Here is a 26,566-nt window from a genome sequence, read left to right as displayed (position 1 = left end):
ACGAAGAAAAAAAAAAAATCTAAATTTTTACAAAAATGAAATTTTCACTATAAAGGAAATTTGATTAATCAATTAAATCAATTTATATCCCACTCCTAACAGTTATGGGTGTGGGCTGATGTCTTGTCAAAACTTTGTATTAATCATATACCTCAGCTTTTTATCCAGCGTGTTTTGTTAATCCTTCCTATTTCTGTTCATCCTGTTTGTAAGTTTAACTTTGAAATGAGTTGGAACAAGATTGGAATCACACTGGAGCAGGTTTCAGATCAACTGCGAATCACTTTCTCTGCAGCATTTCAAGGGAAACGCTGATGGGGCATCACAAAGGCAGCATGGCAATGTGATGTCTACCAGCTGGGGTTGTGATACAGTCTGAATGCACTTTGTGGTACTTTCTCAGCCCGTCACTCATCCCAGGAGGACAGAGTTTGATCCAAACTGAAAGACACAGTTTGCAGAGGGAGTACAGCCGGCCCTTTCTCCTCCTGGTCACTGTAATCTTTGGTGTCTTTTCCGAGTTGGGTGTAATCATTCACACACCGCTACGTGTTTTGACACCTGTCCTGCGTGGTGCAGAGGGAAGTAAGCATATTACTCGTCTCCTTTGGAAACACGCACGCAGACAATCAAAGCCATCGTCACATGAATTAAGACAGACAGGTGGATTGTCAGAAAGGGATTAAAAAAAGGTGGAGAGGAAGAAATGAAGGTTCTCTCATATTGTGGAGTATTTCTGAAAGGAAGGTTGGATGACTGGGTTGGGGAGTCACTGTTAATGGGAAGAAATGAACATGCCTGACTGGTGGATGTGACAGGAAGAGACTGTTCTTAACAAGGCGTCAGAGTCAGTCACAGTTACAGATCCATCACTTCTCAGGCTCGGCTAAGGGGGGAGGCATTTAAGGATATTCAGAGCGGGAGAAAATGTGTGACGGGTAAAGAGGAAGAGGGATTTGAGTGCGGCTGACAGCGCTGCATTTAATTTGGGCTGCCAGATCCTTTTTCGTTTGACTCCCTCTCTACCAGCTTAGAGGCTGCGGAAGACTCGGAGGCGAAGGTTTGCCAGGATGTCTCTGATTAGCAGTGATGTGCCACGTCACACTTTAAGCTGGCCTGTAATTCATGTTCAACAGGGGGATACTCACACATTACACTGCACTGTGCAGGACGCGATTAATTGACTCACACTCTAATATTGGGTGTAATTTGCCCATCCTCTGATGTGAAACTGACTTTATACTAGACTTACTGTATGCTGCCGTCCCGAGGATGTTATAATTGAGTCTCAGCTCAGAGCTGTGTAATTTCTACACTGAGAATGGAAGCTCAAGGGTTGTATGAATCACTTCAGGTTGTCTTTCCACCTAATTCCATGGTCTTAAACATTTAGGCTAATATTAATTAAAGCCAGATAGTTTGGATGCTTTAGTAGGATGTAGAGGTGTCATTTCTCTGTTTGCTGTTTTTAAGATCACGATTGCTGCTTTTACACATATTTCTCTTAAAATTTGTATTACATCTTTTCAGACCATGCTTTTCCTGGCTACTGTGGAGGAGGAAGGCCAAGCCGAGGAGGGACGAAGGGAAATGGCCGAAACCCTTTTGTCTGCACTGACAGACAGGCACCAGCAGAGGCAGACATGGAGAGACAGGTAACATCATGTATCTTGAATTTGGTCCCTGATACTGCACTCTTTAGGCTGATAAAGAGCTCTATGTCAAATCTGAAGTAGACAATGATATACAAGTTTAAAAGTACAGGGGGTGCTGTGGTGGCGCAGGTGTTAAGCACAACCCACATATGAAGACCTTAGTCCTTGACTTGGCCGTCGCCGGTTCGATTCCCGGCCTGGCGACCTTTGCCGCATGTCTTCCCCCTCTCATTACCCACTTTCCTGTCAATTCACTAGAGCCACTAGAGCCAATAAAAGTAATCCAGGGAACTGAAAAAGTTTGGATACATGGTTATTTTTTTCTCCAAAGTCGAAACGTGTTCTTTAGGTTCAAATTAAGCTAAATACACATTGTATTTTTGTGGTTGTTTGTTTTCTATATTAAGTTTTATGCACTAATACAGAAAAATTACAAGAATTTGTCTTCATAATATAAAACCCATGAAATAATTTAGCTCATTAACTTTTTAGAGTGAATATTTTGTCAATCAATGAGTAAAAAGAGGAACTTAGTTGATTACAAAGGAGTCTAAAAAGCATAATTTTCAGTTACTTGAAAACTTTTTTTTTATTGTATACTATATTTTGAGGTTATATCAACATGTGACAATATTGCTGACAAAATGGAGTAGGGCTGAAACGATTCCTCGAGTGATTTGAGTACCTCGATTATTAAAATTCCTCGAGGAAAATTTATCTGCCTCAAAGCTTTGTTAAATTATATTTTATTATTTAGCGCACCCTGTTCCGGCCTGGTTATTACTTGCGTTGCGTGGAGCTAATTATTAGCAGTATCAAGTATTCAGGTTCAACCTGGGAGGATTTTATTGATTGATGATAATGTCTGGGTCTTTGTTTTTCGGGGGACCAATAAGCATTCTTAAAATCACTGGCATGATGCCTGGAGTACGGTAGTCTTTTCTCCTCCCGGACCTGCTGTTTGGTGACCAGTTCAGAGCGAACAGCGGGAAATAGCGCTGCAGGTGTATTTATACAGGTGAGCAGATAGATTGTATACTGCAGGCGGCTGCGCATTAGATAATGCTTTACGGATAAGTGTAGCTTTACGGACGAACTGGAAAATTAATTTCATATCATCCCGGTCTCAACAAATGGGTGGCGGAGCTCATTGTGGCGGCACGTAGCTGGTAGATGTTTTTTTGTATGTGATGAACAAAGGTGTCAAATCCCGTCACTGACATAAAGCTATAAATGTCTAGGCAAGGTGAGAGTTCATCTATTAAATTGACTGAAGATGAATGCAGAAACGAAAAGCTGGAGTATAGACATTTTTTATAAGCGTATTTGTGAGTCTGCCTCTTTGTCATTAAATTGAATATAATTTCAGATTTTTGTATAACTTTTCTTCAGGTTAACTTGGAAAATTAGCTATTATTGTTACGAGTTAATTTTCTAAACTACAGAAAAGTTATTATTAGGGAAGCTCAAATGTGAAAAATTGGACTGATGTTGATATGCGATAGTAATACTGCTGTTATGTTAGATTTACCAGTGTTTTACTTTAACTTTTATTTTATTCGATTACTCGATTAATCGTAAGAATAATCGTTAGATTACTCGATTACTAAAATATTAGTTTACAACAGCTCTAAAATGGAGCCTGTCTTAGGAAGCACTATTTAGTTGATGTCAGCATGTTACTTGATCTGAAATAAGTTCACCTTCCTTTGAAGTAAGAAAGGAAGAAGTTCCTCAGTTGACCTGTTGTATTGACTGAGTCAACTTGTCAGGTTATTTGAAAAAAAAAAAACTCAATTACACAGGGGTTTAGAACATGGCGTTACCATTTTTAAGTAATTTTGTTGTAGTATTTAGTTTTTTGACGAAATAAAAAAAACTAACAGACAAGACTCAAACCATTTGATAATTCGAAAAATGATCCACGCAGTGTCTTGCTTGCAGTAGAATTGGAAACAGAGTGACGGGTTGTCGTTGATAGGAAAGGGTTCTTTCATTGTTTTTCAAGTTATCCTTTGCTGTAATTTTCTCCTTCTGCAGCAGCGTCATGATGTGAAGTGCACATAATGTCAGAATGTGTAGGTTTGCAGAACCCAAATGTAGTCAGGCAGAGTCATGACAACAGTGTGGTTTAATGATATTAGATCTCAAGTCTTACACAAAGAAGAAAAGCAGATCCCCTGCCATTCCTCCCCCCATACTCCCCAAAAATGGCCAATAGTGTGAAAGAGAAGTTGAATGAATAGGAACATAACTGGAATAACAGGAATTACAGAAGTGGTTGAGAACAGGGAATCTGAATATGGAATGAATTCAATTTGGAACTGGGAAATTCCAACTTACCAGTAGGAAAAATTAACTGAATCACCTAAACAAGTTGTATTTTCCACTGGGAAAGTGGGAGCACCTCTGACTACCCCCAGTCACAACATGGAAGCCCAATTTTGGGTTTCATCATGGCAAGATGAGGCGAAAACATGTTTATTTTAAAAGACGAACATGTAAGAGTGTGTCTACAATCAATGTTACATGTGGCACCTGCAACTCTAAACTGAACAAATTAAAAGTAATGTTTGCTTACGAAAGGTAAAGCTTAAAACCATCTTTGTAAGAGCTACTGCAAACAATGGCTATGGGCGTTGTCATGTTGAAATACCAACTTCTTAACTGGAACGCTTTTATCTTGGGTCTGACGTCAAACCCAGCTCCAAGTCCCAACTTACTTAGTAACCGGAACACAGCTTAAGAATAATGTAGTGAGGAACAGGTGAGTGTGATTACTTGAATGAGCTGCAGTTGTGGGGTATAATGGGCCTTGAAGTGAAGTAAGGGAGAGAAGCTACAAATGGTAAAATAAATACCATTGGAAAACAGAGAGAGCTGGGAAACTATAATGAAATAGATTGCAAAATAATCAACTAAAGGTACTCAATACTCAAAGTGTTAAGCATCAATCATAACCAGCAAATAACAATCAAAGTAGTATTTTCCACTGGGAAAGTGGAACACTACTTTAGTGTTTACTTAAATTTTGCTGTGGTTTGCCTCAAGTTAAGTAATTTCCATAACTAATTAGATTTCTTTGGCATCCAGAGTCAAAACCCAGAATGCAAATATTTCTTTAGGCATTCAGTAACCAATATCCAACATAATCAGATATTTAATTAACACCCTTTAGCCCTAAAGAAAAGAAAATACGTAACCAAATTCATCCTGTAGTGAGTAACGCCAGTTTTTTCCCACAAACTCTAACTGCAATCAGCTCATGACAACATCACCAGAAAAAGTCACATCAGTTCCAAATTGATTCATCGACGACTCCTTCCAAAGAGCTGAAGTGAATTCCTTGGAGTTGCTTTGCCGTGGCTGGTGTGTGTTTTGTCCTGTTTGGGCCTGGCAGCTATCACCCCGACACGTGTGTCTCGGATAAGCCCGCTCACTTCCTTCCCTCCTGATAAAACCAGAGAGCACAGGGATTAGAACCCTGGCCATTCATTCAGATAAGGAAAGGCCCCCATGCATGCCCCACAGTATTATTTTAGCTGTTCATTTTCTCAGTCACCATCTACCTCAATGCTAGCAAATGTTTTACTGCTTATTGTCCTTTTGAAAAGATCTAATATCAGTGCCTCACTAACAAATGCTTCTATGTGTTTGTTGTGTCCCTTACATGAGTTGTGACAAACTTTTTGCCACTTTCTTTCAAAAGAGGCTTTCCTCTTAACACTTCTGTAAAGGGAAGACATGTCAGGTGCACAACCAATAGCTGTTGTGAACCATTGACCTTTTGGCCCTCTTTCTTTCCTTCTGTCTTCACTGTTACAAGGTAGTTTATGTTCGTCCTTTTCAACAAAATACATCAAAGCTTTGAGTTTTAATATGAAAAAATCTGAATATTTGTTCAAGATGTATGAATACCTTTTGAAGGCACAGTATTTGTTCACATCCCTCTAATTAGATTCTCTCATCTTTCCATGGTGCCCATTTTTGCGTTAATCTGTCCCCTTTACATGACCCTTTGCTCCGTCTCATCCAGATGAGCATTGTAAACAGCCTGTTTCCACACACCTTACTCTGCTGTGTCGACTCCCAGAACCTCACAGCTCTGATGTGGGTCCTCCACTGATAGTGCATTCCAGCTGCATGTGCTGAAAGCTAGAAACCATCCTACCATCAGCACCATGACCCCTGCCACCCACAATGCGGAGTTACCACCTACTAACTATGTCTAACCCTAGACTTTGCTCTGCAATCCTTAAGATCCTGACAACGAGCATCACAGACCGGGACAGGAAATGCTCAGTCCTTGTCGGCTGGACAGACAGACGTTTACTCTATCAGTGGTGGAAGACTGATGAGATTAGTTTTGGTGGGGGGCAAGACTCACGCGCAATGTGTTTGAACTCCGGCTGCTCCTGATACCCTTCTCTTCCCTTTAAACGCACTCAGTGTTTGTTCTCTGTCTCCACTATCCTCTTATATAAAAAAACCAAGGTTCGTCCTGTCAAGTGGTTGTCAACAGAAAGCATTTGTGCAAACCTAAACACACGGCTATGTGGAATGTTAAGTGAGACGCACTGTCAATGGGTAAAGGTATGCTTTACTTTTTGGGGGCCAAAAGAGCAGCACAAAAGCTTTATTATCAAATAGAAAGAAATGTATACATTGTTAAACTAAATTGTCAAAATATCGTGCGCAATGTGTATTCATTCTACAACTGTCTTCAGAAGTCACCTATTCAGACTGGTATTTGTCAGTCAGATAAGATATCATTCAAATATACTAAAGTTTGTAGTTGTGTGTTCTTGAGATGTTAATACTTTAGCAAGGCATGAAATACAAATTGAGATTTGTCAATTTTATTCAGTCAAATCTTTTCAAAGCGTCTTGCAATCTTCTTTCAATTAGGATTTCTAATGTTATTCTAATTGTAAGATTATATTAAACAGATGATTTTGTTTTTCTTGTGGCATTTTGTTGTTTCCAGGCTTGCTTGTTGCAAGGGGTTTTGTTGTTATCTTTGTCTTTCTACTGCATCTTTTTTTACAGGAAGCAAGAAAAAAAAGAGGAATTGGCTGTGTTGACCAGTAGTTCTTCACAAGTGACTTATAGGCCCTCAGAGTGAGTGATACCTGTGCGTGCCGTGCGAGCAGAAGCAGTCCATTCATTCACTCTGAGCCAACAAAGTTATGAGAGCTTTTTTATTCTTATGAGCTTTTCTGGTAACTGGGTTTTCCCAATGCATACGGCAAATTCTTTGATAGATGCTGGCCTCCCTGTCCCTTCGGTAAATGCCCCTTGAGTGCCTTGGAAATAGATGGATTATTATGTGGGTGGGTGACTGTGCTGCAGCCGAGCAGTTTAGCGTACCACACAGGAAGCAAGATACCACCTCCAGGGAAGGGGTCCTATTAGGATAGGAAGTGGCACATCCGTTTGGCATCAGGGACGTTTCAGGTTTGAAAAATTCATAGATCTTGTTTCATATTTATGTGGTCACTGTTCAGTTTTATTCTTAGTTGTATTTTTTTTAGCTTTTGAAGAGTAGTTACTACTTCTGAGGTTGTGTTTTCACTCATTGTGCTCATATATTTAGTACTTTTGAACAGTTCTGGATAAAATAATTGTTGCTGACCCTACAGAACCTCGAACTTGGTGCTCGAACCAGCAGAAAAAACAGCACTGGAAAAAGGTTTGTCACAGTGGCCAAGCAAACACTGAAGTGAACAGCTGCGGGTTTTGTACTGACCACGCAAACTGCTGTAGGCTTTGTAAGGTCATTATATGATAATGAAAATCATTACAGAATTACATGGGGGTTTAGGACATGAGAGCAGCAGGGAGGGGAGAGGAGGGCCACATTGGGTTTGATAAATGGACTGTGAAGGTGCCCATCTGGCCCTCTCTATGGCTTTTTCTTCCTGCTCTTTTATCCACTCTTGTCGTTTACTACCCTTCTTTCATTCTCCTCCTCTGTTCTCCCGTGGCCCAATGTAAAAGCGAGCTGGCCCGAAGTGAAAGATTAACAGAGTGCAAACCCTACTCACCTCGGTGGGAGAGAAAGAAAAAGAAAGGGAGACAGGCCGAGGTGTTTATGACCTAAAACAGGGTTTGTGCTTGACTTGGCAAACCCCAGCCTCCCATCTCTTGGTTCTGGATGGTAGGAGTGAGTCCAGTGATTGACCTTTGCCATCGGAAGCAGTTGAACAGCTAAGGATGTGTGGATCAGTTTACTTTAGGAGAAGTGGGTTGCTAATGCATTACAACATTTAAGAAAAAAGGACCTTTTCATTTGTGCTATAGTTCCCTTTGCTTCTTCGATTGGACAGCGTGGGGTTGTGTACACTTGGGGGCTAAAAAACATGTTGTTGTGAAAACTGCAGCAAATTAGGGTAATTTACCATTACTTAAACCCAAGTTAGAACATTCCTATTTGTGAAAGTGTTATTATTACTACTTCTGGTATTTACTCATTGTTAATATTGAAGTAGGTGAGCAAAACCTTAAAAAAACCCATCATTCTTATTTTTTGACTTTAGTTTCTTAGGACACATGATGAGCTTAAATCTTTTTATTAGATTGGGAGTCATTAGAAATGTTGTGGTAGCTCTTTATTTATTTATTTTTTTACAAAATCGTTTTTAGTTAAACATTATCAGTGTTCACCTTATATTTCAAGGCTTGATTTCATGTGTGAGATTGCTAAATTGTTTAACCTGACTTTCTATCATTGCCTTTTTACACATTTTTCACTTCCTTCACTTCCTATTTTTGACCTCTTCAGTGATACTAAATTTATCCTTGGGTCATTACAAAGCATAATCTTTGTGTTAGTTTGTAATAATAGTCTAAATCAATCTATTTGCTTGTGGTTTGGATAAGTCAAGTTGATTAGTATAGCACTATTTATGCACAGGCAAGGTTAAAGTGCTTTACATGAAAACAAATAGAAACATCAAATATATGACAAGAACAACAGAAAAATTCTGATATAATTCTGGAATCCGTATTCCCCCTCCACAGTATGTTACCACTGTGCAAGGTTTTAGATCACAAAGAAGTCAGTGGTACCTACTGATAGACTCTCACTGCCTTTGAAGTCCATATCTAACCTAAATTTTAGTCACAAAGATGCTAAGGCCCAGATGTCGTGACCATTGGGATAATATAAAACAAAAAGAAGAGTAAGGTAAATGTTAGGTAATTACAACAATTATTCTATAATTGCATGTTTTACTAATATTGTACAGCCCTACACCCAAGTAAAACGACATGATATTGGCTTAATACTGACTTGGGCAGGTAATGCAGCTGGCTACTTGACAGACATACAATAATAGCTTTAGTTGCTTTAGTGATAAATTACCCTTCTTTAGCGTATTAAAAACTCAGCACTCCGACTGAATTTTTATAAGTATATCATTTGTCTTGCAGGTTAGGAAGAGGCTATGCAGCACTTACAGTGTAACTATGGTTTTTGTTAACATTTGTAAAATCAATTACCTTTAAAGAAATCAAATACACTTTTGTAATTTTGTCTGTCTTATAAATTGGAAACAAAAGATTAAATCTACACAGAAGAAGCTATAGGGTCAAAATGTCAGAAGCACATCCAATTTGTGATGTACTACATCTGTTGCCTGTGTTTATTTCTTTTCTCTAAATCTTGGAGGGTTAGTGAGGTATTTATCCAAGCACAAAGGAAATATCAGCTGACATGGTCAGCAAAGCCAAAGGATAGACAAGGCAGCCCACGTGTCCACAGCTGCACTCATCACTCAACTGTCCAGCTTGACCCGTGACACTTGGGCCCGTCTCCAAGCCTCTGTCGGCTTTATCTTCTCTTCTATTGTCATCCTTTCTTGTCCTCACCTGGGCTTGTTGCTGGTACACAAAAAGTCCAGTCTGTCATCAAAACCAAAGGTCACCAGGGGCCAGAAGGGGCTGGAGAGGTTAAAACTGTGCCCAGTTGGGGATGACCCCACCAGAGTTGTCAACTAACGGTTGCACCCCTGTGGTGATGCATGCACAAAAAGGAGAGAAACCTTCATCGGCTGGCACTTCATTCCTGGAGTGGCGACAGTCCTTTTGTCCTGCTGCCCCTGACAAACTTTGTCCTGATTCCTGTGTGGGTGGGACAGAAAGTTGCTACACAATTGAAGGCCCTCCATCCAAGATGGGAGCTTCTAAGATTGCCGGCGTCATGTTGACAATGAAGATAGACAGATCCAAGCCTTTTCTAATAGAGCCAATTCTTAAATACATGGAATTACGGTCATGGCAGTAAAATCAACTCATTTTGTAAAATCAAGAGCTTGGAGGCCATGTGTTCCCTTTGCAACAATAGCAAACTATAATTTGTCATCGGCACAGTAAACAATAAATACATCTTTAAAATCCACCTTTTGACAAATTAATTTTTTTTTACTAGTTGTGATGCTAAACTCAGTTCAAAAATGCAAAGGGTAGCTTGCGTCCCATCATTTGAAAGGAGAGGATGCTTTATTTGAATTTACCTATGAGGCATTTTCCATAAAACAGAAGGAAGTTTGCACTGCATATAGTTCAATATTTAATTAAGTACTTATGAGCAGGACTTCAGATTAATTCAGAATGGTAACACCAAAACATTTTGCCAGACCTCAATTCAACTTAAACTGAAATGGCTAAAAGTGACTTAAATGGCCGACTGAAACTGGATGCAGGGTAAATTAACTTTAGAGTGATGTCCCAAGTCCTGATGCTATTTGTAGCTTACGGCTCATCAACAAAGACAGCATTGTCTTTAAGAGTGTGTGTGTGTGTTGCTAACGTACCCTGTTTAATAGGTAAATCTTATTAGTTATTCAGCATTTGTTTGCTTAATCAGAGCCCACAGACAGTAGCCTCACATGAACACCTTTATTATTGTATCAATAGCAGCTCAGATGGGGTTTGCAGAGTCTGTTTTCTTTGGCAGAAGTCACAAGCCAAAACTTTTGCTGGCTGCGCCCTTGTTTCCCTTTACCTCAAGTGTTTGTTCTCCCCAGCAGTGGCCAAACACCTGTGTGTGGTGGGTGGAACTCTCGCAGCACAACTGTATTTTCTCTGTCTCTGTTTTGTGTGTTTTTTTTATGTTGTGCCACGTACTTTTGCTGTCAACTGCATATCTGTGTTTACTTGGTTTGGGGCACTGAAAGGAAAAGAAAAAAACAAATAAGGACATTTCATCTGCCTCTTTCATCGCCAGGCAGCCTGTAATTAGCGCAGGCACAGTGGTTAGCTTGAGATGCTGTCATCTAATTTGTCTGTCTTTATCTTAAACATGTCTGTGTGGTCCCTGAGACTGCGTACTTTTCGTGCAGCCTTGATCGCCCGTGGCCTGGGTGTTTGTGAGGTGTGTGTTTGATTGTAAATTATGATTTCTTTTCTCATGCACCCACCCTTGTTAAGCAATCAGACTGTTGAGCATGACACAACCTGACCTCGGCAGAACCTCATGGCTGCTGTTGCTGTAGCAAATCGTCCCCCATCAATAGTTTGCTCCCAGGCTGAGGAGTGCATCAGAGAGTGTCCTATGTAGGAATGTGTTGTGGATGAGATGACTGATGGTTTTATTTCTTTACCTTCTACTTACTGTGCAGACAAGTTCTCTACATAAATATTCCCTCACCTCTATCATGCCTGGTTTCCAAACATGCCAGTAATCAGCTAGTGAGAGGCATGCTTTCTCTCCCTCTCTCTCCATCTTTGTGGTTTAACTGTGGGATTGGAACGTTGGCAAAACGAACACTCCCTCTTTGTTTTATAGCTCTACTTGCCTTGAGACACAAGTGCACACAATTATTTACAGGTTTTAATTGAAACACTCGTTTCATAATTACACATTTCACAAGAAGACATTGTCAGTGGAATGTGGCACAAAAATTGGAGAAAGGAGGATTTTATATGTCATTAAAAGTCCCACAGATATTTAAACACGCTTGTTAGAGACATTGTTGCATATTAAAGGCTGACTTTTTAATATAAAAGCAGAATTTCTTTTTGGAGAAGAAGGGTATGTGGAGTGACAAGGGGTAGAGAAATGGCATAGGCCTGTTTCACGAGTACTTGGGCAAACCAGGACATTCCTTGTGGTGAACCCCAACATCCCAGAGAGCTGATAATGCATGATTGGGTGAGGTTGTGTGGGAGGGATGTGAAACAAACAGCAAAAACATGCCATTATAGGATAATTTAGGTTGTTCTCCCCAAAACCCTGGTTTTTAGAATTACATTTTACCAGGGTGTAACGATATATCCAGCTCATGAGACAAGTTGATGCACAGTACAGGGTTTTTGTGAAGATTTTACCATTATTTTGGGGAAAACTAAGAATTTACTTTCCCCAATAATGTGAATGAAGTAATGAAACCTGCTGTTAATGTTTGATTAATGTTGTAGCATGGTTAGACAGTGTTGCTTGAAACATAATGTGTCTATAGTCATAATCTTGGTCTGAAAAGTTAAACTGGTCTACTCTGGAGTCCACTTTTCATATCAGGTGAGAGAATTCAAGATATTACCTCTTGTAATATCTTAAAAAAAATACCTCTTGTATTTCAAAGTTATTTTTAGATTTTTTAAAAATTACATTTATATTTCAAGTGACAAAAATAATCTGATGTAAATAGAAGCTTCTATGATGTATACACTGTATAAAGTGTATAAACTGTTTAACCATTTCATCAGAAGCCATGTTACTACTTCTTATAAGCAAAAACAGAAATTTTAATTACTAATCAGTACATAAACCATCATTTTCCTTTTTGCACCATTGTGTGGTGGACTTGCCGGTGTGCTTTGGGTCATTGTTCACTTGCATTACCTAGATTTTAAACTGTTGTTGAGCTTAAAGTGACAAACTAATACCTGAATATTCTCCTTTAGGATTTTTTTGGAATAGAGCAGAATTTATGGTTCCATTGATTTTCACAAATCACTTATGCTGAAGCAGCACAATTGACCCAGACGATCATACTGCTACCATAAAATTTGACTGGCTGTTCTTTTTTTTTTTTTTTTTTGATTCTGTGCTAATTTTACACCAGATTTAGAAGTTAGCACAACCTGCAAAACTTTTCACAGTTTTCTCTTTAGTCCATGTATTGTTTGTTTTAAATTTTGGTTCCAGATGTGTTTGGCTGATGTGAGAGAGGGCTTTTCATTTTTTATTTTTTTGGCAGCATGTTTTTAGATGACGTCAAACATTCTGCAGAGCAGGCCACTCAAAGGTCATTGATGCTCTGTTCACCAATCTAAAATTTTTAGATTTTTTTCCATGTGTGTTCTAGTTTTTGCTGTTATTTGTGTCTAGGGTGATGCAGCAAAAGCTTTCCAGGAATAACGAGTTTAAAAAACAGCAGTTTGGGCTAACTCTGGCACATTTAAATATTTATTAATGTCCACTGCCCTAGTAAATTAAACTTATAACTGAACTTTAGCTGCCTTTGTGACTAACAATTAGCCAATTATTGTATTCTCACAATGCTAGAAAAATCATTCTTTTTTGTGTCAACCAGTGACAATTTCTTTTTTCTATCAAGTGCCAAAATGATTGAAAACTAAAACCAAATGTTGTCAATCCTGACAAGCATACACAATTAATAAGCTCCATCAACACAGCAGAGCAAATTAAGAACTACTTCCTTTATTTTTTCACACTTAGCGTAACAGACAAAACTGGGTGTCAAAGTGTACACCTTCATATTCTGGCTTCACCAGACGAAGCCAAATCCTGATGACAACTACATACAATTTCACTTTGACAACAACTAAATTTCACTTAACTAAACCTCCACATTTTATTTTCTCTGAATTCATAAAGAATCTATAAACTACCAAGAATGAAAAATCCTTATCAAAATATGCTAAGAAAACCTTTACGTTGATGAACTTGAGCTAATTTGCAAACATCCAAATCAGGGGCGAATAATGTTTTATTTTAGCTAAAAAAAATTGTTTAGCTAACTACATCTAGCATTTAAATACACAATTATTTACAATATAAGTGGTTGCACAATACATGCGCCCACTAATATAAGGAGGACACACGCACCTTCCCACTGTAACCCAATATAAACACATCTTTCTCCCCTTCTCTGTTAATTATAACCTACACTGCAGGAACACTTCATTTCATTGCAAGCATATTGTCTCTTCAAGGCTGGCAGGCAGGTCATAAATTATCCTGAAGGTGAAGATGGAAGTTGGAGGAGATAGTTATGAAAATTTCATCTGTCTGCCGTAGCGGCTGCAGCTGCTCCTGTCGCTGGAGGGATTACACCGGGTCACCGTGCACGTGGGTGTGCACACGCCTAGGTACATGAACACATGCGTGCAGCAGCAGCGTGGACAAATGTACATCAAGCAGATGCATCTTTGTGCATCCCTGCATTCGTCCCTGTTCTCGTGCGTGTCGCCAGGGCAATGTGTACAGCAGGTTGGCCAGGTAAGACCTGCCTGTCAGTGTGTGGAACATCTCTGGCATCGTTGTCACCCCTGGACCCCTGGCGCTGCCCTGAAGCAGGAAGACTGGGCGGGGGGACAAGCTCGCAGGGCCGTCCCCAAGCTGTCTCTGTTCATTACAGCTACAGAGACGGGATGCGGCCGGCAGGTGGCTGGACCTTTACTCCTTACCTACTGTGATCATCTGCTCCTCTATTCTTTGCATATATCGGTGGGTGCATATATAAGTTTGCTTGAGAAGAAGAACAAAAAAAAAAAGTCAGAGGAAAGCCTTGACTTAAGCAGCGGAGTGCATATTTGACCTACCAATTTGTGACAGATTCATTGAGGCACCTTTAAATACACGTTCTTACATATTTATACACTTACATAAGTTCTGCATTTGGAAGAAGCTGAAGTGCTGCTGTAGCATTTTCTTGACGCAGACTGGAAGACTTCTCCTCGACAGACAGCCTCACGGTACAGCAATTAGTGGGGAAAGACAAACACAGTAAAAATCCCTCCTCATCACCTTCTAAGTCGATCTGTAGTTTCCTGCAAAAATTCTATTAGGGGCAAAGTCCATGGTTGTTAATTACACTTCTAACTAGCTTGCCTCCTGACGAATGGATTGCTTCAACAGTGATGTAGGATAAAAGGGATATCAGCGATTTCACTTCCCCGTACAAAGGCTGCTTCTGAAATGGGTCATCAATCCCATAGTGATAAATGTCTGGTGGAGTAATGACTCTCTTATCGGCGCCGGATTACTACAGATATTTGTAATTAGTGTAGCCACACAAGTCCCCGATAGATGTTGTTTTTTTTCAACCAGCACAATGTTGAAGCCTTGGTTTAGTGCTAAATGAGAACTTTCTGGGAATAATAGGGAAGGTTATTGTATTGAAGGAAAAATTTTAATATCCAAACTATCTAAATCTGTAGGATTAGATGCATATACACACACACACACACACACACACCCGCACACCCCCACACGCACATATGGACTTGGAGTTGTGGGTGTTGAATGTGGGTACTGGGACTCTTCTTCTCCTCCTCTCCCAGCCCTAGAGGTAGCCAAGTATATGCCAGGGGGAGTGAAGGGTACACTTTTAACTTCCAATTTTCCTGTTTTGGGTTGAGATTCAACTTGCGGCCCTGAATTTTCTTTGCTTCTTCTTCCTTTTTCTAGCTCTCATGAAATCACAATGAGATGTATTCAGCCTGAGGTGCAGCTCTATTCACAGTGCAGTTTGACATCATGAAGGCCCGCTCCCCTCTGTATTCACAATGGGCTGTACAGATGGGCTGCTGACAAGTCAGCATCACTGATAAAATTGTCGTCGCTGTGGTCGACGTATGAAGCTGTTGATATTGATGTAAAAATAAAGGTAGCAGTGTTTAATTTGTTTCTTGTTAACTCCATTGATAAAAGTGATGCCAATGAACCCTTTGTGGCCAATCTGCAGATGATGTTTTGTTGCCAGAATATACACCCACTGACCTATAAACCTATGCACACATGCACAGCGTGCCCACTGCTGACAGACGTATAAGCAGATGTAGCCAGAACTGGTAATGGCAGGTGATTATAAGTGGCACATGTGCCAAACTAATTAAACCCCTGGGTTGACAGCAGCATTTGGTAGCACCGGCATGCTGGCATTAGAATAATTGTTGCAACGGCACATTTCACCTGCAAGACCACAGTTAACAGCATCATTTATTTTGCAGCAGACGGATGTTATAACAGAGGCTCAAGTTAGTTTGCTTTTGATTTGACGTGTACAGACGTGCTCTGTGAAAACATATTTTGCTTGAGGGTAATGTTTTAACATTGTAAACACCAATAAAGAGCAAAGCTGTGTCATGAAATTCAAGTTTTTTACTACAACAGAGAAACAGAACATGGAAAATGAGGGAGGAATATGTTCATCACTCATCTCTGTGTCAGCTGATGTAATTAGTAACAACTGGAAGATAGAGGAGTAGTGTAAGTAATCTTCAAACATACAAATAAATACTGTTTTTATCCATATGTTGGAGTTTATGGATAAATCATGAAGGCATCTTTACTTAAACACATAAGACTTATGCAGAAATACATACTTTAATTTAAAAAGCTAGGACGTTTTGGAGATCTCTGTGTTTTTCTCACGAAATTTTAAATGGTGCAGTTGACATGAAATTTACAGTCGATATCCGTTACTATCCAAGTAATTGAGATATACAACAGAATCAAAGCAATTTAGTTCATATGTTATGTGCAATACAGTGGAATGTACAGTATATTGTCTACAAGATTTAGTAGAAGATACTAAACAGTAAATTTTGATGATTGAGAGAAACTAGGTACTTGCAAGGATTTTGACTCATACTTCCATACTATCCTCTATACATTGGATTTTCAATAAATTTTAATTTGGATTGAAATTATGTGATATGAAACACGGTGGTGCAGTGACATTTAAAACACACAGTATCCCTGTTTGAAGAGTTACATGGTTGTATTTTTATGACCCAGCCATATTATCAATCAGTCAATCAATCAGTCAATCAACCAATCACTTTATTTTGGTAAATTGTCCACATTAAACACAGGAAACGACCAAAGAAAACAAAAAACAGCAACAATAAACAAACCCATAATTTACCAAAAAAGGAATAGGCTGAAGCCAAGTTTATTCTTGATTACCCTATTTTTATACCTAACAACCTACCAAGATATCTTCACAATACACATGTAAATCAACATAACAGTGTAAGATTTTATCATTTTACATTTTAAAGCTCTGTTAAAGCTCACCAAGAAAGGACATAACTTAAATCATCATTCATTCCACAGTTTCACGCCAATAACTGAAACACATCTAGACTTTACCTGGCGCTTCTTTTGCACATTCAAATATAAACAAACCTCGCAAATTATATTTATTCTCTCTTAGCTAAAATAATTTCTGAATACCAGAAGGAAGACTTTTGTTCAATGCTTTATACATTATTTCTAGTATTTTTATATAAACAATATCTTGAAATTTTTATGTATTACTTTGAATAAAGAGTGTTTCAGTTGGTTCACGGTATCCCACCTTATTAATAAGTTTCATAGCATTTTTTGCAACTTAACTAATATATCAATGGTTGTTTTACTTGCATTTCCCCAGATTTCTGAGCAGTAAGACATATGAGGCATAACCAAAGAGGAATATATAATATTCAAGCCTTTAACATTTATTAAATCGTTTATTTTAAACAGTATTCAAATAGTTTTTGCAACTTTATTTCTAATATATTTTATGTAAAGCTTCCAAACTAAGTTTATTGTCTATAATAATCCCTAAAAAATTTGTCTCATAAACTCTTTCGATTTCAACTCCATTTATGCATAACTTTACATTTTTATACATCTGATTACCAGAGAATACCATGAATTTAGTTTTCTTTCATTTAACGATAACTTATTGTAATCAAGCCATGTTTTTAGCTCAGTGCTTCATAGATTATTATTCTCTCCAGAAAACCTTGACCAAATTTCAGCATGCTGAGTTTACATAGAGATAATTTTGATCTACTGGAATGCTTTTTGCTTTCATCAAAAACTTATATCTACATATTCAAATAGGTAGATATTTGAATATCTCTATGTATTGACATATACATAGAGATATTCTATGTATATTTAGAATGACTAACATATTAGTCATCCTAACAGCATAGCATAACTTGTTAGAATAGGACTTTCTGATTTAAGGTGACATGATACTTTTTACACTTTCAGATTATGGCTCGAAAATGTCTGCAACCAATACCAACAGTGTAAGAAGGTGTTGAGACAGCTCTTTGGTGTTACCTGTCATGACTTACTTTTGATGTCAGACCAGGGTAAAGGGAGAGGTTTATTAAGCCAATAATTAGGACAAAAGCAATTGATGTTAATTTGCACTAATAGGGTGCAGAATTGCTTTCTAAATTATCTTTTTTATTTTCTTTATCTTTTTACTTCTTTTTCTTTTGTTATATGTTCAATACTTGACCTTCCATGATTGTTAGTACTTATTATACACAACTTTATTTATAGGTTCATTTATTGTGAATTGCTTGTATGTGTGGATTATTTAGGTTGTTACCAGAATATTATGGGAATTCCACTTCAATTGCTCCATTTGAAACACGTTTTTGGTGGAAGAAACACATGTTAAATACTTACCTTACTTGTAGATTTAACCACATTGTCAAGAATGTTGAACCAACGCTGAAGTATAATAAGTCATTTAAGGCTGACAGCCTAATTATGTTCCTAGGCAGGTTGACCCGGTTCTGCAACTGAAAGAAGACAAGGACACAAGGACGAATGTTTTTCTTTTGTTCTGTTCTCAGGTCATCACTTCTCCAGCTGGAGACCTGAGAGTCTTCATCACAGAGGTTAGGGCTGGGGCAGGAGGCCACAAACTGCAACAAGAGGCCCACCTGCACACATTCTGTGCATACCCTTGCATACACACGCCAGCACACGCACACACACGCACATGCATGCATAGCTGGTAAGTTGAGTAAGAATTCAACTGTGCTTGCAGTTCTACAGAAACTGGTGTGTCTGTACCCGGCTTGACTGATTCATGTGAACGCCTTGTGTAATGCAGCAGGTGTGGCTAGCCCAGGTGCATAATGCGCGGCATCAGAAGATGTGTGTGTGTATGTGATGAAGGTGAGGGAAAAATCTGATACAGTGCGTTAGTGTTTTTACCTGTACTGTCAAGTTTATGAAGTGTGACGTGGCATGAGATACCCTTTCATCTGAACTCCAAAAAGAGCAAGACAGATACGCGTTAGCATTCCCATGCTGTAAATCACAGTCATGACAAATGACTTACATATTTTCCCAAGAGATTACACCATTCTGTCCACTTTAACTTAACTTCCTTATTGCTTTAACTGTAGAGTGTACATCACTTACTGAAGCTTCTTTGCCTTTTTCCTGTTTTTTTAAATTTTTTTATACCACATACTCAGACTGTGTTCCCTCTTGATAGCTACTGTGTTAAGCTTGTTGTAGAAGTGAAAAATCAGCTCTTTGAAGGCGCAACTAAGTGGCCGATGGCAGCTGATAGCTAGGGCTTAGAGGATCCTCATTATGTGCTGTAGCAAGCTGATTAAAACATTTGATTCCTTCCAAGCATGTGTGTGATGGTACCATCAGGGGCCTGTGTGTGTCCCGTGCACGTGGAGGCTTACGTGTGCACAAGCAAGTGTGAAAGCGCGGGCCTTTGGGCTGTTGCCGTGTGTTATCTCTTCTTTCAACCTTGTCATACTAATTACAGTCCGTATTTACTTACATTCTCTTTTTGTTTTCTGTCCTCGATAGGCATCTGTAAGCGCCTCTGTCTAGGCTGTTCTCATTAACAAACTGATGATGTGTGATAGGTCTATCTTGTGGTGATAAGGGGAGCTTTTCCAGAAAAAGAGGTTACGATAGAAATGTTTTCAGCTTTTCCCTGCCACAAAGTATTATGCTCTTGTTATCACAGATGCTGTGATTGCATTCTGTCATTCAGTCAAACAGAGAAATATTTTAAAATTCAAACAGAAAAATTTGTTTCAATCGCTTTAGTCAGACCTTTTTTAATGTTGTTTCATAATTGTATCATTGTCTGTGATTTCTAATGTCATGTTAGGGATGTTAGAAGATTGAAAACAAGAAATCTGAGCCACAATTACATAAAAAATAAAAATCTATCTAAAAATTTTTTATATTTTCTTGCTTTATGTGAACACATTGATAATGACGCCTGATTAACAGTCTTCCAATGAAGTTGAGTATAACATGATTAAATCATCTGACACAGGAAAGTGTGTTTAGAGGAACAGGATTAAAAAAAGCAAAGGTAAACATTCATCAAAACTCTCTTTAATTATACATGGTCACAACTTACAAGCAACAGCTGCTGGCCCAGCGCTGGTTCTGCATATTACTCAGACTGGGTTTCAGTAATCCACATCACGCAAATCAGCGCTGTATTAGGCTTACAGCAGAATTAAAAGGTCCAGAGTAAAAGAAATATGACATATATTTAGGCTGTCTTTTGGTCCAATGATTTACATTTTATCATGTTACAACCACTTACTTCAATGTTTTTCTGTCACTACTGAAGAAAAGCATCCCCACAGCACAATACTGCGGTCAGTTTGTTTCAGCTAAGGAGTTTCATCTAGGCAAAAATGTTCATATGGTTTTTGACAAACTCCAAACATGACTTCACATGAGTTTAATTTAATATTTGTGACTAATAGTTGTCCTATCAACCAAGTTTCCCACCTGATATGTTCATCTTCCCTCAACTTACACTATGCAATAATTAGGAAATGTCTTCTTTTTTATGTAGGGGTATCAGAGTAAGAATTGTTTTCTACAAATGCATGTCAAACCTTTCAGATTGTTATTTGTCAGACAAATTGAAAACCTTCCACTTCCAATGAGTCACTACTTTGCATTGGTCTGTCACAAACAGGGCTGTGATTGATTATGTTACTGTTTACGTCAGTTGTGGCACACCCTGGAATGAAGCTGTCTTTTTCAAAGCGCTGTTTGCTATTAACAGGGCTCTTTTATTGAGCTGACATGGTTAAAGCATAGTCGCCGAATCACTGTCCAACTCCGTCACCTAGACTCTGATAATGGAATTTGTTCAAAGTTAAACTACACAGGAAGCTGTGTGGGTACACATGTTGGGATAAGCAGGATGATAGGACTAGTATAGTAGGACTTTTTTTTTTTTGGGTGGGTGAATGGTTTTACGAGAGTGTGAGTGACTGATTCCCGGACACAGAGTACTGCGCATCCTGGATGGTTAAATGGCATTTATTCAGCCGGTTAGTCTGGGAAAACATATGGTGCCATTTGGAGGCCCAGACTGGTGCACGCTGTTCTCCTGTAATTAGACTGGCCCAGCAGAGCAGCTACATAACTGCTTCATGATAAGCAGCCTACTGTAGCCTACCGTGCTGCTGCCACCCAGTCCTGGCTGCGGCACAGCACCAGCACACCACATTACACATCCTGTTAACACACTGTTCGACACCAGTGAACAGCAGTGACACCGCAGCTTTGGCAGCTACACCTTTGTGCTGAGAGGGCTGGTTTTACTGTACGTATGTGATGGGACATACCAAAAAATGTGAGCAGTACCTTTTAATTTCTTTGTGCATGTTGTACTGATTAGTTAAGGTTATGATTGAGATTATGCTGCTCAAATACATTGTTCATTGTACAAGGAATTCAGAAAGTAAATTAAATTTACCTATGCATTTAAAAAAACATTTCATAAAATGAAAACAAATTTGTTAGGTACGAATCTAAACGTTATTGGTTACTATTTTGCTTATTTGAGCATAGAACACAACTACACTCTGTTTTTTGCTGATGTGGAGCTTGCAAACTCTAACCAATGTTGGATATCCTCATGATCATTTAGTTCAGTAGAATGAATTTTTCATTTCATTTCCTTAAGGAATGTTTTCTTAAATTCACCTGTATTTCTATCCTTTTCAACAGTACATCTGATTATATGGTACTCTCTTTTATTTTAACTTTTTTTATGCTTAATTGTGTTTACTCTCTTCCTCTCCTCACCGTCCCTCCACCAGGTTCAGGGAAGCAGATTGTGGGTTGAAGGCATAGGTTTTTTGGCAAAGCCACTGGGGTGTCAGCTGGTTTGTTGTCCCATCAGGGGTAGAAGTGGGAGGGTGGGGGGTCTGGACAGCCTGGCAGCCCTGCGGGAAGGCCCTGTTAAGGATTCACTGCTGGGACTCGGACTGAGACTTGCCCAAACTATGAACATGTGCACAAACACACATACAATGTTTGAGGATTGTTAGAGAGAGCAGGGGGGTGGGAGGTGTCCAACTGTGGGATGAAGATGTTTCCTCCCTCATTTATAAAATGTGACACCAGCGATCTGCCTTCTCCTCCTCTCCAATCAACATCCCTTCACAAAGACACAGACGGTGGTCCTCTACGCTGCAGTTCTTCTCAGACCAATAAATGTTTTCTGAGAAAATAGAGCATCACTGTTGACATACACCTATCAATTTGAACTGTTCAGGTTTCTGCTTTTTATTTATTTTAATGCTACTAGGCACAGAACACAAGAATTTAATTTATTTTAAAAGAGCTTACCTGTCAGTTCATAGTTTTTAAACAGTAGATTTTAAAAAGTGAAGTAATACTGTACGTTAGTGGATGTGGCTCTTTCCACACAGTCAGTGTCCCATTTCTTTTTCCTTTCTTTTTTTTTTGCAAATGGAATTATTTTCAGACTGCTGGATTTGTTTGTATCTGTGAGCTGTTTTAGCCAGTTGACCTTCAGTGCTCAGAAACAACCTGAAACCGTTGTCTATCTGGATTTAGATGCCTAAATCCAGCAAGCCCACATCTAAAATGTAGCTCCTTGTATTTTCCCACAATAGGACCTTCACTCGTATAGCAATCGTAGTTAAAACTTACTTTTCATCAGGAGCCGCAGTCATATTTACAGCTTACAACCCCCAACATACACACATTGCAACTGCATAATGTCTGTGGCCAAAAGGTACTGTCTACACGCCATGCTGCTCTCTTGTTGTCTGTTTAGCAAGTACAGCATGCAGAAGCGCTACTAAATTTGCATACACAACCATGTATATTTCAGTAACATTTAAAACATCACTGGCAGTGAATTATGCATGGGGCTTGGTACAGTCAAGGTGCTCGTTTAATGCTCATGCAAGAGGAAATTGAACTGTGTTTTCCTTTGCTCATGACACTCGAGGCCCAGGGCCCCTTAAAAGTACACGGAGCATGCAGCCTGTAAATGGACCGGTGGTGTACACTGTATTCCCTTCTTACAGGCATCTGACAGGTTCTGACGGCTCCGTAATAGGATTCCCACCTCTCCAAAGGGACTGACTGAGGTGTTGCCGTAGTATCCTTCTAGACCCCTCTGTCTTCTTCTATGCAAACGCACACTTGTGTTTGTTAAATGCGGTGCTGTGGCAAAGACGAGCGGCTGAATAATTCACAACTGGCATGTCTCACAAAATGATGCAAACCCGTGCATGGATTGTCAGTGGGAGGAATAGAGTGTTGCAGTAAACACCGCCTAAAAGGCTCTTATGCATTATAGACAAGTCTTTTCAAAGCTGTTTTCTCATATGCAAATTGAACACACTCGAATGCAAAAACTTTATTAAGAATCCCACGCATTCCTCTAAATGAGGCGCACACTTGTGGATGTTTACATTGTGCACGTGACTAATGGAAGAGGATGGAGGGTGTTGATTGAAGTGCACAAAAGGTACAGTAATTGACACAGTTCTGCTGATATCAGTGTTTACTTACCAGCAGTTGGAGCTGAGGCTTTCCCATCGCACCACTGCTGTGTTCTCATAACCCTTTTCTGCTCAGTGAAAATAGACTGCAGAGGATGAGCATCATTAGATATGTCATTTAAGACACCCATGCTGTCCTGCTGCTCTATATTTATCCCCTTGCAAGTCTGTAACAGGCCCTCAGGTCAACACATTGTGTCCCTGGCTGTCAACTCTGCAGTGGACCAGACATATGTGGTGGATAGAGGTAATATGAAGCCACCTGCTTGTCACCCTGCCCTCTTTTTTTTATACCACTTTCTTCTCAGCTCCCTTCTCTCTTCTACTCTACTCACCTTGCCACTCGATGCTTGTATTTTCTTCATAATATAGAGGTTAATATATCTGTTGTAGTTGGACCAATAGAGCAGCTATTTATGGAGTTTGTTTTAGCCAACTATTTTTGCACTAAATAAAGATAAGCTAAGCCTGTAATAAACAATCTCGTGAACAACTCTGCAGCTTGGCCCTAGTGGCCTAAGGGGCTTGTAAGAGCTTTATAACACATTTATTACCCTTTTAATGGCTTGGGAGCTTTGAGTCATAAAATAAGCCATCACTAATTTAATTTCCTGACATATATTGAGTTTATGTTATCTGTAGGTCTTGGTCATTTTGCCATTCTGATGGATTTTATGCTTACCTACGGCCGTTCTTAACGCAATGTGACATCAAAAACAGCTACAGTATATTCAACATGTGCCACAATTATATTGCGACTTAGTATTCTGAGCCTAGGAGGAAAAGAAGAGAATCTATTACTATGTTATCCAAAAGCGCACTTCCACTGAGAACAGACGAAAGGGCCAACGTGGGGAATAGAGATATTTGATGTTGAATCTACCCCCTATTTACTGTAGGATGCCTGGATAAACGTGTTCAGAAGATGGAAAGTGCATTATGACCCATAACCCCAAGGTATTTGAAATGGAACAGTAGGACTTACTTTGAAAAAGAATGGGAGATATGCTCTGGGCTCGCTGTTTATACCTTGATGTGATTTGGACTGAAATATCTTTAAAAAGAGGGCTGTTTATCTGTTCTTTCCATTTTATGGCTGAAAATTGCAGGGTTTCAAAGAGAGGAGGGGAGGCTGTGCAGAAACACTTTTTTCGGAACAAAAAAGGAGACCCCGCCTTTTTTATTTTTTTTATTTTACAATTTTAAATCAAGTAGAAAAGCAGTCAATGAGCAGAACTGTTTGAAAAATTCTTACAGAAGTCATTGTAACCCACACTGTGGCGTTATAGTATTCAAAGAATGTAATAGATTCAGGTTTTGGTCCAAATTTTCCAAATACAATTAGCCTCCGTGTTGCTGTTATCCATTATAGTTTATTAAACTTACTCTAGAATCTGGATATTTAGTTCTGGTTTCTGTTCTTGTCTCCAAATACCCTCTTCAGCATTTCCTCCATTTTCCTTTAGTCGAAAAAGAAGCAAAGTATCAATTTTTCATGCTTTGGAAAAATCTGGTGAGTGCTATTTTCCCAGTCTTCCTGCTCAACAGAAACTGTAAAGCTTGCGTGGGGAGAGAGAAACACAAAATTGCAGAGTAAATCAATACTGGGCCTGCAATGTAAGGGGGGGCATGGGTGATCCCTTTTCAAAGGGCAGTTGAATTTGTACGCCTTATGTTTTTGATCTCTTACTGTACTCATTCCATTCCAGACAGAGTTGTTATCATAGTTGCTCTTGTTTGTATGTTATTTTAGCTTCTTTTCCAAGTAGCTATTTTGCAATTTGATCAAAAATACAATTGAAGGTCCATCTGTTTCCAATAGCCCTAACGTCGGACAGATGGGACTGTATATCGAAGCCATACCAGGATCCTGGCAGGTCAGAGGATTCAGTAATGAACACGGCGAATATGCGTCCAGACTGATTTCATCCTAACAAGGTCCGCATGAGCTAAAATGTCTAAAAAATATTTCATGTTAAGTGATAGTTGGGCTAAGCAGTTGCACTTAAATCTTTGTAATACCTTTAAAAGAAATTGGATGCATGTTTATAGATGTTTGTCCGAGTGGTACAAGACTTTAGAGACTGGTTTTACTGACCTAATGCAATCTGAACCTGAATAAATGAAAATGACGTGCAGAAATTTGAGGTTCTACATGCATTCATGTGCAGCGTCAGAATTTTTGGCACTAGGTTTCTTTTAAACAGTCAAAGCAAATTTCTTCTTTTCCTTTTGTTTTCATCTGTTTTGTTTTTAGACTACTTACTGTAGCATGACGGCACGTGTCATCAGCATGAGAGGCCCCAACCCTAATTGAGCCCCTAACTTCTAAACCCATTCAGTACTTTGCGGCGCATGCCATCCTCATTCTGGTTGAGCTTCATTGGGCTTCTGGAAAGCACCACAGCATTTTGCAGAAACCACTGCGACTTTTTGAGGAGTCATGGGATTTGTCACATGCCTTCACTTTCAAACTCTTCAAATTAGACTTCAAACCAAAAGCCTTATACTTGTCTAATTATACATGTCAAAGGAAATCTTCATACTTACCACTTAAGCATTGCATATGTGTGTAGATAGCTTGGCCACTATCCTGGATGTTGTAATAGAATAGCTTTCCATTTTGTTTTGTGCTGCTACTATCCTGCTGTCCTACAGTTAACATGAGGAACAGATTGCTCTTTGCTGTCCTGATGTCTTGAAGTAATTGTAACAAAAACGTGCCACCCCATCTTGGGTGACAGTTGTTTGTCGGATCAAGTCTTTTGAGGACAAAGTTTGTTTCTGATTATGACCAATGGACCCGTGTTGAGTTGCATGAGCTGAGACTCTTGAAGCTGCCAACTTTTTCAGCCTCACAAGCATGCAGACGGCAACATTTTTAACTGGATTCTTTAAACTAGAGACAAGCCTCGGGGCTCTGACCAAAACACTTCTAGTATAGGAAAATTGAGTTGCTTTGAACTCCTGTGTTTTTGATAACTACTTGGTATGCTTCCTGGAGGATAACCTGTGAGTTTTGCTTCCCAGTTCTTAATCCCTTTGATTAAGTGCCAGGGAAAGATAGCTTGGCACTCAAT

At 39.2% G+C, this 26,566-nt stretch overlaps 1 protein-coding gene across 3 annotated transcripts in view; it reads left to right on the top strand.

Annotated features, from left to right (window-relative positions):
- The window catches only part of fto (FTO alpha-ketoglutarate dependent dioxygenase), a 143,607-nt gene that overhangs the window by 65,427 nt on the left and 51,614 nt on the right, over positions 1 to 26,566 (top strand). The window contains exons 8-9 of one of the 3 annotated variants that reach the window (XM_028014486.1): positions 1,531 to 1,655; positions 18,501 to 18,545. In XM_028014486.1, coding sequence (XP_027870287.1) covers positions 1,531 to 1,655; positions 18,501 to 18,528 — 153 coding nt within the window. In that variant the 3' untranslated portion in view covers positions 18,529 to 18,545. Of the gene's footprint in view, positions 1 to 1,530; positions 1,656 to 15,315; positions 15,460 to 18,500; positions 18,546 to 26,566 lie in introns of those variants that run through there. The other 2 variants (XM_028014485.1, XM_028014484.1) reach the window with 2 other exon arrangements.

Source organism: Xiphophorus couchianus, chromosome 4, assembly GCF_001444195.1.
Source record: "Xiphophorus couchianus chromosome 4, X_couchianus-1.0, whole genome shotgun sequence".
NCBI classification, from domain to species: Eukaryota; Metazoa; Chordata; class Actinopteri; order Cyprinodontiformes; family Poeciliidae; genus Xiphophorus; species Xiphophorus couchianus.
The sequence above is the reverse complement of the archived record's forward strand: the minus strand, read 5'-3'. Positions and strand labels throughout refer to the sequence as shown.